The 13,012-nt window shown below is 40.0% G+C and overlaps 1 protein-coding gene and 1 long non-coding RNA gene across 3 annotated transcripts; one reads left to right on the forward strand and one right to left on the reverse strand.

The window, feature by feature from the left end:
• Positions 1–1,003: 1,003 nt before the first annotated feature.
• On the forward strand, positions 1,004–5,091 carry LOC131311613 (zinc finger protein HD1-like). The gene is made up of 2 exons (XM_058339114.1): positions 1,004–1,537; positions 3,940–5,091. The coding sequence occupies exons 1-2, from the start codon at positions 1,046–1,048 to the stop codon at positions 4,297–4,299; spliced, it is 852 nt and encodes a 283-aa protein (XP_058195097.1). The 5' UTR covers positions 1,004–1,045; the 3' UTR covers positions 4,300–5,091.
• Positions 5,092–5,568: 477 nt separating this feature from the next.
• On the reverse strand, positions 5,569–12,341 carry LOC131311615 (uncharacterized). 2 transcript variants are annotated; one of them, XR_009195517.1, is made up of 4 exons: positions 12,281–12,341; positions 8,729–10,821; positions 6,869–7,243; positions 5,569–6,170 (listed from the first exon to the last, which is right to left on the reverse strand). It is a non-coding gene; the product is annotated as an uncharacterized LOC131311615 (long non-coding RNA). The 2 variants fall into 2 exon arrangements; XR_009195516.1 differs by lacking the exon at positions 5,569–6,170 and having other exon boundaries at positions 6,735–7,243.
• Positions 12,342–13,012: the final 671 nt, after the last annotated feature.

The raw sequence follows: 13,012 nt of genomic DNA on the forward strand, positions 1-13,012 counted from the left end.
GAAATAAGCCCACAAAAATTGAAACTGGATCAGAATGAAGGGTAAACACACACCTTAGTCCACCCCCCCCCCCCCCCCAAAGTATATGAATCAGCACAGTTCTCTCCCCACTTTGAATACTTGTTTCGGTGTCTCCGGCTGTCGCGTTGTTTTTGGTCTCAATTCACTGGTGATCTGCCCTAGGCCACATAATCATTTTGCTCTCAATCTTCGCTTTGTACTTTCACTTTCAATCGTTGCTTTCACAAATTCTACTAATTTGAGATGTTTTCAAGAGGCGCTTTCACGCTCTCTGTTGCCGCTTTTGGTCGCCCGCACCCGAAAAGTATGTTACACAGAATATGTCCCAAAAGATAGCCCAAAAGTCCCACCCTTTTACCTTCATGAGAGGATAAGTCGCGAAGCATGTGGGACCTCTGGTCCACTTTTCCTTGGGGTCCAACCATGAATCCATGAGTGGCTGGAAATGAAAAATGGCGAAGTCGTCCCGTAACACTGAAGAATACTCCACTACAAAGGTGAAAGTACACAGAAATCCCCTTAATTATGCCTTTTTTACGAAGACCCCCTTATGTTTAAAATCATCCATACAGATTTCCTCAACTATATGAAATTAACCAATCAGCACTCTTCTGTACAATTTTTAGGGAGGGGGGGGGGGGGGTGTAGACAATTTTTAAGGAGTAGAATCGTCATTTCCGCATGTACAGAGTTAGCCAATTTTTTATTTCATATAATTGAGGGAGTTTGTATAATTGATTTTAAACACGTTTGAGGGTCTCCGCGTGTACTTTCACCAAATACAAACGAAAAATTGTGATAAAAGAGAGAAGGTGATCCCCCTTACTACCCCACAGGAGATCACAGCTCATCACATGATCAAATACCACCCTCTCAACTACTAAGCTTTACACTTTTTAACCTTTTTGGATTCTCCCTTCCTTCCTTGTCCACTTGTTATATACCCACAGCCGCACTCTACTCCTTGACACTCTACTGAAACGAATTGATCAGAAACAAAGTTTCAGCAGTAGTAGACATTCACATGGAAAGAAAAGTACTTTCCAAAACAATGACGCTGGCAGATGTGAGTTCAACCGGCCGGGAAGCCTGTCCCGCGATTGGTTTCAGTCCCACGAAGCCATGTCACGAACGTGGCGATCACAAGGCTGACAAGGAGTTAGCCGACGAATATAAAGACGAAATAGATTCCTGGTTGTCGCTTGACCCCGATAGCGACGGTGATCAGCAGAATAGTAATGGGTACTCTTGTGGGGAGGTTGATTGTTGTTTAGACCATAAAGGGTATAATTCAGGTTTCGAAAATGATCAGTGCCAAGTTTGCTACAATCCCCAGCAGTGTCAGTACGGCATTTACCAGGGGAATATTACTACAAGTGAAAGGCTTGTGACCTTCCCATTAGTGGGAGCCTCGGAACAACAACCAGAACAACAATACTGGAAGGACTTTAACTTGGGAATGGAATACGAGATGGCGAAAGCTCGGTTCGTTCACAACCCTTTGGGGAGTCAGAGTGTAAGATCATGACTTTCATTTCCTTTCCCTTAATTTTATGGTTAGGCACTATCGATCCTATACTCTTTTGAGCTGCACTTTATGGAATTCTTAGATTGTTCTTGACTCTCAAACATCTGTTTTCTAAACTGGAAGCCTAGACTAGCTTACCAGAATCAGTTTCTAAAACCATCCACTAAGAATGTTATCTGAAAGTTTTTAGTGAAACTGCTTCCAAAAACAGAAACTAAGGGAGCGTTTGGTAATCTTTTTGTTTTTAGTTTTTTGTTTTAGTTATTACTTTTTTGAAAATTAATGAAGGAAACTTATTTGGTGACAAGTTTTTTACTTTTTTGTTTTTCATAAACTATGGAAACTACGAAAATGTGTTTTTTTTATTAGAAATTACCAAACATGTTTCTTATTTTTGTTTTTATGAAAATATAAATTTGTTTCTACTTCTAGTTTCTTAAAAACAAAAAACTGAAAAGGCTACCAAACGCACCCAACATGGCTCTTCTTCTATCCTTCTGCTAAAAGGTAGCTTTAATCTTCCTACCGGTATATCTTTAGCTCCTTATAGGCCCTACAAAATGCACAATTTGGATTTATCTAAAAAAATGCGCAAAGAGGGCTCACAGTGGTGCTGGCGAAACCCCCCTTGTCCGGCCCATCCAGACAGAATTTAATGTCTTATATCTTGTGAACTGGGTCCCGAAAGGCGCTTTGTTTTCTTTCTTCTAGCTTTTCATTCTTTCCTGGCATAAAGTAGGATCACTTTCATCGTTTTATATGAGTTTTTTTTTTAATTTTTTTTTATGTTTTTATACTTTTCTGATTCCTTTTATCGAAACGAAAATATGATGTAAAATTTATTAATTGAAAAGAATAAAAAAGACCATGCAAAAAAAAGTCCCTAAAAAGTTTGTCCAAACTCACCCCAAGAATTCTATATCGAAGGCTTGGCATGGTGGGAAAATTTTTAGTGCTGGGTGGGTACCACGTGGTACCTGCTCGGTGCATCCGAGCCGTCCATGGTGTTTTTGGATGGCTCGAATTTGAAGAGCGAAAAAGGATAGAGAAAGTGTTGGGGTGAGAAGAGAGAGGATTTCAATTCGGTCCAAAAGTGTATTGGACGGCCCGGATGTGCCAAGCGGATACCGGGTAGGTATACTTTTGAACAGCCCGAATGTGCTGAGCGGATACCACGTGGAATTTACCCACTCGGCACCGAAAAATTTCTCGGCCTGGTGGGTTAAAAAGCCTGGGGATCTGCACGGATTCCCGTCCATAATTCAATAGATCGTCCATTTGCAGCATCACTTGATTCCGGGGAGATTCAAAATATTTGCGGAAGATTCTTCTATGCACGACCAGACCAAGATTTTAAATAGCAGTATCAATATGTAGTTAGCGAAAACGGTAACGATGCGTAATGTGATCCGGGTGTAGCAGTCTTGAATTTTCAAAGATCATTTTCTCTCAATGAAATAATTTCTGGAGTGCCTAAATCGGTCATAGATCGGTCGAGTAGCTTCCACATTGACCTTAAACCAGTACGTGAATAGGACAAGAACCCATATATAGCAGGAATAGGCCGATACACACAGGTCGTCTTTTAATCTTACCAGTACACCGGGGTTTAAGAATATCGAAAGACCAAAAAGATGCATGCATAGCAAACGATATGCTACGTAATGGCTAGCAATGTAAAAGAACCGTGAAATCAAATGGACCATCCAAACTAAACCAAACCAATCAATATTGGTCGTTTTTTTCGATTAGCTTCGGTCTATTCAGTTTTGAAATTGTAAAAAGATAATTTCCGGTTCGGTTTCGGTTTAACAATTTGTACAGCAAAACCGAACCGACCGATTTACTTAGTTACTTTATGGAATATTGTACATACTTGTACTTTACTCTCTCTCATTATCTCATCTTCCCTTTGCATTACTCCTACAACAGAATTTCTTTAAATTGCAATTGGACTCATTAAAGTTTCTTTTCAGACCATATAAAATTACAGAATTTGCTTTAAATTATTTATCAACTTTAAGGTCCAAACCGATCACACCGATCTGAACCAAACCGGTTCATGCAAAATGGTTTGGTTTGGTTTGGTTCGATATAAGTATTAGAATTGTCGGTGGGTTCTTGGTTGATGAAAATACAAAACTGATACATGCGGTTCAGTGCGAAAATTGTCTTCAAAAACTGACCTTACCGAACCGCTCACACCCCTAGTAATGGCCTCTATTTAAATCCTTGCATGACATGAAACTTCAAGGTTGACAGTTAGATTAACAGTGCTTCCACATAGAATTCTTCTGCTGCTGTTGTTCTAAATCCACTAACTATTCCAGAACCCCTCTCTCTCTCTCTCTCTCTCTCTCTCTCTCTCTCTCTCTCTCTCCATATCTTAGGTGTCTGTACCGTTTTTGGATGCTGGCATCATACCAGAGGCAACAATGCGCAACATATCAGACTCATACGGTAGAAATCCACAAGGGCAGTTTGGCACACAGTATTCAAGCACAGCGCTTCCAGTGCCACCCAAGTTCACTCATATCATGAATAGGGAAGCAAAAGTTCAAAGATACAGAGAGAAAAGGAAGACAAGGAAGTTTGAGAAGACAATACGGTATGCCTCAAGGCAGGCCTACGCAGAGACTCGTCCCAGAGTCAGGGGAAAGTTTGCAAGGGAAGCTGAGAAGGAGGAGAGTGAACGAGATCAGATGTTCTCAATGGATACGCATCCCCATGGAATTGGTCCCCCATTCTAAATACCCGTAAGAGCAAGTCCACCCGTAGGCTATTCGGGTTATCAAAGTCAAACTTGACAAAGTATATGGCAGGGTGGTGCTCCACCCAGAAGCCGATGTTTTATTCTGATCAAACCCATAAGCCAAAGTTGATGCTGAAAAAATGACAAATTCATCTTTGGTACGTGCCAAATATGTGAAATTATCTAGGTGAGTAGACCTTCATCAAAAAATAAAACGGGTTTAATTCAATAGTCCAAATTTGAGATTGTGGTAAAATGATACCAAATTGGTACAGTAACATTGCTATTTGTTGACTTTTGACACAAGCAAGCCATAAAATGACTTGATCAAATCTATTTTTGGCACTAACGGATGGACTTGCTCTTAGAGAAGGAGATATATGGGAAGGGATAAAAATAAGTAGGCAAGGGTACTGTTGTAGTTTACCTTACCTTTTTTTCCCCTACAAAATGGATATGTGGATATACTAGTGCTCATATTCGTCAGGGAACATTATGCAGCTTATGCTCAGCATCACATAGTTATCTGCAAAGGACCCGCCGCTCCTATGTCTGGATCAAATCTAGATTCCCACGCACTAAAGAGTATGTTTAATCCCACACCAAACGGCTATGGATACATGAATCAAAGTGAACGAAAAATGTGAAGTAATCACCTATCGAAACAACTTGTTGATACTGTTGTAGTTTCGTAAGCAATTGCAGTGATGAGAATAACTTCTGCTCCTCGCATTCTTTCAACCTCATTACTCTAAGTTACTGCTGGTGGGCGGTGGCGGAGCCATGATTTGAACGTGGAGCCTGGAGGTGGCACCTAAAAAGATTAATATACTTCCTCCGTCTTAAAAAGAATGTCCGATTGGCAAACCAAAAATGTATATTCTGAAAGGTTTTTTCCACGTAAACCAAAAAGTTGTGGGTTTTCTAAAAGCTTAGGAACAAATCGTCTCATCATTTCTTAAGGTCCTCCTAAAAAGAGTGGATAACTTCAAGATATGCCCAAATGGGACACACTAGGTTAGAACAACCGACGCAAATAACAAAAGCCAATACTTGCTAATCAAGCCAAAATTAAAGCAATTTTAAAAATACCAGAAATGAAAGACTCAAATTCGGAAACTAGAATCGGAAACATAGTTATTGGTAAAAACCTTGCAAAAAACAGTATAGCAGCCTAATTATTTTTTCAAACTGGAAAGATCAAAGATTCGAAGGCCCGAAAGATGGTGAACGTCAGAAAAAGGCCCTTGGTTATGCAAAGCAGTTAGTCTAGGCCTCATGAGTCAATCTGCCAACGTCGAGCCACAACTCGATTAATACTTCGCAACTTGATCAAGACTTTTTTGATAACTCAAGTCTCAGGTGTCTGGGCCGATCCAAGTACCGGCAAACAATTAAGTCTGCACCAACAACCCTATCTCACCATTTCTTGAGGTCCTTGTAATAATGCTACTGTATACGAAGGGAAGACAAAAGTAGAGAGGGGAAAGAGGGCTTGTATGAATTGTAGATTGGAGTATAGGGAATGCCAAATAAGATGAGTGGTGGGTAGAGTAGTTAAGCAATAGAAAAGAAGTGATTGGCTAGGGTTTGGAGGTAATTTGGATTCCCCAATCCTAATAGGAGTATTTGGTTTGTTGTGCTTTTCATCTTTTTTGTTGTGCCACCTGGTCATTTATTTTACTCCCTTTACTCTTTAGGAATCCAATTCTGCAACGCCATTGGTTGCTTTCCACGGCTTCCCCACTTCCTATAAACATCAAAGACAAAGATGTGCATATCAACTAAAGTGCCATCTGGTCTCTTTTACTCCTTTTAGGTATCCAATTCTGTAACGCCATTGGTTGCTTTCCGCGGCTTCCCCACTTCCTATAAACATCAAAGACAAAGATGTGCATATCAACTAAGTGCGCGCGTGTGCGTGTGCACGCGCGCACACACAGGAAGTTTAGGCTCAGTCATCAAAATAGTATATAATTGTCTGCACTTTTCTCTTTTTCTGGTGTCCTACCGCTACCTGGTCATTGCATCCACTAATTTCAAGTATCCAATTCTGCAATGACATCAGTTATTCTCCACCTATGTTACATGGATATTGCGAAATGTATAAAATAAACCGTGTCAGACACTAGACACTTGAATAAGGGTATGGATCTGTGTCCGACACATTTAGTTGGACATACACTTACGAAGCAAATTTCACAATTCCAGTTTATCAGGAACTACACTTAGGAAGCAAATTTCTCAAAAGCTATTCATGCGCCCTCCCTGAAGTACAACCCATTCTGCATGGGGAGATACAAACATATATACTCTGGAATTAGAATGCAAAGTAAGATAGATGAATGCAAATGGAACTAATCCCAATAAAAAGACTTGAACCTAAGATCTATCAAAAACTAAAGCTCAGAGCCTCACATAACGAGTTAAATCAATACTTATGCCAAAAAAGCTAGTTAAGCTGTAAGGAAATGCGTTTAGCGATATACATTAAGCTATCCAAAAGCTTTCATCCGTAGTACTTTAGTTCAACATATGGCTAAAATTTATGGAAACCTCCCATGTACCTTTATGTCAGTGGTGTGCTTTCAGAAAGACAATTGCACTTTTCACTTTTCCACCGGGAAAAATGAGCACAAAGTTGAACCCAAGCTCAACCACATGAAGGAGTGAAGTACAACATGATGAATCTAAAGTTTTGTGGTACCTTCTTATCTAACATGAAAAGTATTCGAGCTCCATTGGATCTTGTGGCTTTGGCTATTTGTGGCAGATTCTTTGGCCCTATCTTGCACTTTCCACCTAGGGAGGGTATCCATTTGAGAACTGTGATTGGTTACTCTCAGTTGCTTTCCTCCATTTGCTGATGTGTTCAACCTCACATTCTTGTTTCAATCGGCCACTATAACCACTCATGCCACCAAGATAGCAACATAATATACCTGTTGTGGGATGTGAAATTATGGTTTTGATAATTAAGACCATGGAGCCAGCTAATTAAGACAAAAATGACAAAGCAACTAAATGCACAAGACACATGGCGTCTTATAGTAAATGACTGATCTAAACAGTTCGGCAGCTAGAGTGTCCGAATACATGGGTTCTGGGCACATAGCGCGCCCATGTAGGACTACGCTTGGCATAAGGGATGTTTGAAGAAAATGAGCGATCGGCACAAAGTGTGACCGACGATGGGTAAAACGATAGAGCCCTTGGTGGAGAAGGAACTTGACTTTTGGGCAAGAAAGCAGAGTATAAGTGATACTATATCTGATTTATCGCAGACCAAAACTTGAGACCGAAACAGCGAAACTTGAGTATAAAAAAATTACACAAAAAGATCTCCAAAAGATAGTAATGATGACCCATAACCATGGTCGCCCTTTTCTTAGTTTTTTTTAGCTCGGCTGGGTCTTGCTCAATTGAAGCTCATTGCTCGGATCGCTAACTTAGACATCAGAGGGCATTTCGGCCAACCCCCAGCTACGGGCTTGCATTTGAATGGTTTTTACTTTCGCAGCAAAAAAGCTTGACTTGGAAAGGAAGGTTGACCAGTTACTAAAGTGTAGTCTCATCAATAATCTCGCATTTAGGAGAGGCATAAAATCCATTCCCCTACCCTCACTCATATTAAAAAATAATGATAACTCTTAATGGCATGATCATCACCAAGAGTTCCTGACCACACGATCTACTGTTATTGATGCCATAGATTCACAATATCCAAGTGGCACAAGAAGCCAAGGGGTTTCTTGCTCTTGTAGGACATAGTAGGAAGGCTAGAGAAGCCTTAAGGCCGTGTTTTGAGTTATGTTAGCTAGAACGGGGATTGTATCGGTAAGAGAAAATGGAACAAAAGTGTGGTGAGTTATGAACCACTGAAACACCTAGGTATTTCCAAAACACATCGGGGGCATGCAAAACACTGGGAACACACCAAGATACACATGGGTCACCACATGGCGTGTTCGTTAAATTTTAACATTTTGTTTTATAGAAGCTTTACATAAACAAAAAGTTTGTCCAATTCTCTTTTTTAAAAGTTTGTTCGTACCACAACTTGTGCAATGTAATGACTCTAAACCGAACAAATTAAGAATACAAATGGAGTAAGGACATAGAAACTTCCATAAACCCGAAACTTAGAAGCAGAAAAGTAAGAACAACAAAACTAGTTAAGAATGCAAATTATAGGGGCTTGAACAGAGTCTTTGGCCTTGTTTCATGTGTGTTATAGTTTGAACGGGGGTGGTGTCACATTATCCCAACTAACATAAATCTTTGTTGCCAAAAAATAACTTTTGTAAACAGATTTAGTCGGTGATGGGAAGTGATATTTGGCAACCAACATTTCAATAAATATGCTTGATTATAATAAAACGGTAGCAGGTCCTTATCGTGAATAAGTTCTACGTACCGAAATTTACCTGCCGTGACATCCTCATCTGTTAAAGAACCTTTCTTACAGTCATAACTCAAACAACCTTTGACTACCAAAAGAAAGACCCCTTGTTTCCAGAATGCAATTGAAGGCTCTTGATAGTCATGCGACTTAACCAAACTATGTGCTGCTTTTACAACTTGCTTAGGAACTTTCAAAAGTGCAATAATCGGAAATCAAGAGCTAAACCTATAACATCTAACAAAGTAGGCTTAACAGAAGCATCCAGACACTGACACCCTGCCAGGCCATGCACCATATTAAACAATCCATGAGAATTTCCCCCCATCCTTTCAGCCCATTGCAAAGCCCTTAAGATCGTCATTGCTTCGACCATAGTAGCTAAAGAAGCAAAGCCAACAGAGACACCTTTATCCCGAATGAAGCCATTTTGAGAGAGTGCCCGCCAAGCAGCTGCCCCTATCCAAGTATTTGCACACCAAGCCCCATCCACAGCAATCCTAGGAGTTACAGCACTCACTCCTCCCCCTATATTTGAGAACACAGCTCGGTTACACTTCGCAAAAACATGGAAAGCCCTTAGGAATCCTGCTGAGCCTCCTTTAGCAGCCCCAAAGCTGACGATTCTCCTGCAAACTCTCTTGGAGGGAACGATGAATCCCTTGAAATGAAAGTCTATTCCGCTTTTGCACCAAATAACCCACAAAATGCCCGTAGCCTCCCAAATAGTTCAAATATCCAAATCTTCTTTAATACAGTAAGAAAACCAATCAGAAAAAGACATAGGACTCCAAATCGAGAAATCCAACCCAGATTTGAGTCTCTCCACAGTCTCAGAGCCACCTTGCAATAAAAAAACATATACTCTATAGTTTCTGAAGCAGTCCTGCACTCCGGGCAGCTAGAATCAACTTGTAAACTCCTTCGAACAATAATATCTTTGACAGGCAAAATATGGTGAAGCACCTTCCATAAAAAACAGAGCAAACTTTGACAGGAGATTAAGCCCCCAAACTTTCTTTGATAGACCAAAACCATCCCCACCTGAAATGACAACCCACAAGCCATGACAGCTAAAAAGTGTGTCGATTTAACCTAGAAATCCCCATCATTAGAAACAGTCCAATACATAACATTATCAAACTGCACCCTTGCCACATGAATAGCTAAAATTTGAGAAACCACCTCCGGCGGAAACAGAACCACAATCAAATGTTTGTGCCACCTCAACTACTCCCAACAATAAGCTCTCTCACCTGGAAGTCGTTAATCCCACTTGGAGCCACAATCAAATAAGGATTAGATGAACAAGGAATCCACTTATGCCCAAAAACAATAATCTTGCAGCCATCTCTTACCCTCCATCCAACACCCCTAAGAAGCAGATCATGACCCCAAAGGATACTCTTCCAGTCCCAAGAGCAACCAGAGGAAGCTCCGAACTACATAAATTCCTACCTCCAACAATATCCACCAAATAAAGCTTTCACGATTAAAGCCTCTGGGTTACCAGTTACCACTTATTAAGCAACCTCCAATCTTGTTTGGCCAGCAAAGCCCGGTTAAAACAACTCATCTCTTAGCCCAAGACCACCTAATCCCTTGGCTTACACAAATCCTTCCATTTCTTCCAGCAAACACCGTTGCCTTCACTCTTACCCCATAAGAACCTTACGAAAATACTTTGAACCTCTCGCACAAAATACTTCGGAACCCCAAAGACTGAGAACAATAAGTGGGAATGGCTGAAAGAGATTGACTAAAATCAAATCTCCCTAGAAACGATAAAAAAGATAACTTCCAACTAGCCAAACGGCTTCTAAGTCGATCAAGAATACGATGGAATAAAACACCTTTCCAACATGAGAAATCCAAAGTGGAACCAAGATCTACCCTAGGCTTGGACACAATTCTAATCCCGAAAACCCAATAGAGCTTTATGATCCTCCCTCATGCTCTCACAAACATCTCCGATTCACCGCACATTGACTCTTTTCCTGACAGTGGACTGATAGCTCATTTTCATAATGCTTTGCGTAAAGAAAGACCAATGAAATAATACCCTTTTCCTGGACTCATTCATTTCACAGCTCCTTGCTCTCATCAGGCAACATCCAACTGAGAAATCACAAAAATCCATTATAACTAGCAAAAAACTGACATAGCACACAAGAAAATGAAACAAAACAAAATATATGCATAGCACTTTCAGGATTAGCAAGCATGAAAAATGTGACATCAAAGGATTCAGTTACTTCTTTGGGAGATAATTTATACCTGGATACAATCAATCAACGATTTCTGCAACAATTACCTCATAAATGCATTGAAAACAATCACAGAATAAGGGTTCGACAGGAGGGAAAACCTAAGTATAAGGATTATTGGGAAGGGGTTGAGGAAGATTCCAGCGCTATTGATCCGGTTATACATTGCTCACACAATGGGCACATGAAACAACTGATCAGCAATCTTTAGAAAATACTCTAGTTTTCTCCGATTAACCATCTTTAAACTAAATATATTGACAGTTGGGGGAATAGTAAAAGGATAAGCAGGAGTTGACATTGGATTATGCAACAAAGACTCTAACCAAATACATCATCCTACAAAGACCAGATAAGGGGACCACAGTTGCACTCGTACAAACATGTGAATCAGTAATAAACCTCTAGCATACTTATTGATTATAGCACAAGGAAATGTAGTTGCCCATCGTTTATCTAGAACACCAGGGGACTTGTCTTTCAATTTCTCCGGAAAAATAAAAAAGAATAGGGTTTTCTTTGGTGGCAGCGGATAATTCTATTTTAACTAATATTCTTAATTAGTGCTTTGCAATAAGTAAATATCATTCCAAAGCATATTCATAGTATAATTACTGCTGAAGAAAGTGCACATCATTTCAACCGTACAAAGCTTAAACCGGGTCAGATAATTCTAAAGTATAATTATCAAAGTACAGCAACTTTGGACTTTGCCATTAAAATTGAAGTCAGTAACATTATATTGGCTCAAATGAAGTAAAGAAACATGATCATAGTCAATCTTAAGGGGTTGGCCAGGTGGTTAAGGCCTGAGACTTAAGTTTGCTCCCTCCTAAGGTCATGGGTTCGAAACCTCTCAGGTGACATAAACTCCTACAAAGCCAGTCCATACGGAGCATTTGCTCTGGGCTTAAGTGGGGCCCCCCGCTAGTGGGTAGCAGATTCATGGTCCCCAGGATTAGTCGAGGTGCAGTCGAGGTGCGCGTAGGGGGTCCGGACACCTGGTTATCATAAAATCTGATCCTACCCAGCTTCTATAAGATTTTGAGCCATTGGTGAACCCGTAATTCCAAGACCCAAAAAGCCAATACGGGCCGGCATGTCATCTGCTGCAATGACAAACCACATGCTGAATCTAAGGAATAACACATGCGCATGCAATCTGAATACCCAATGAAAAGTTATAATTGAATTGCTCAAAATGTGCTTTTGGAATGCCAACAAAACGAGAACCCACTTGGGAAATTCACCTAATCTATAAATCCTGAAACGCGCAAAATCGGAAAACAAAGAAAAAAAAGTGAGATTACCCATGGGTTTTGAAGAAGCACATTGCCATGGAGTTTCCCTTCGCCGCGGAGTGTAGAGTGTGATGTTTTTTTATTCGGAAAGTTCGACAAAAGAGAGGCTTTTTGATATGCCAAATTAAAGCCCCGTTCCCAAAGCGCGAGTTTCATTGAATTCCTACTTCGCAATTTCAACATGTGATGTCTGTTTAACACTCGTACCACCATCAATCCTAATTAGTGATCAAATATGCTTTTATACAATGTTTACTTTATAAATCTAAACCGTTCATATTTTAGAAATCGTTAAGATAGTTAACCATAGTAAAAATCATACTAATAGGATTTGAATCGATATCTCATCGGGAAGCAAAATAAATCTTTTGTGTTTATAATTATGAGTGAGGTTACATTGAATCAAATCAAATCAAAAAAAGCCTCGTGCATAAAAAGCATTAAACAGTAATGATCAAATATGGACTTGTATTAGATTAATTTCATGGATCAAAATCGTTCATTTTGTATAAATCTTCGAGAAAACTACTCATAGCTAAAATAATACCAATCGGATATGAAACCATATCTCATTGGGAAGTAAAATTAAGCTTTTACGTTTACAATTGTGGGTTAGACTACATTGAATCAAAGAGCATCTCGTTTAATGCATCAAACTCGCGTTCTCGCGTTTAAAAGGCGCGAGTCTTAGATCGCAGGTTCAAGTTGCGAGATCTATTGAAGCCAATATTTCAGTAGCAC

The sequence above is a fragment of the Rhododendron vialii genome, chromosome 12a (genome assembly GCF_030253575.1).
Source record: "Rhododendron vialii isolate Sample 1 chromosome 12a, ASM3025357v1".
Taxonomy (NCBI): domain Eukaryota; kingdom Viridiplantae; phylum Streptophyta; class Magnoliopsida; order Ericales; family Ericaceae; genus Rhododendron; species Rhododendron vialii.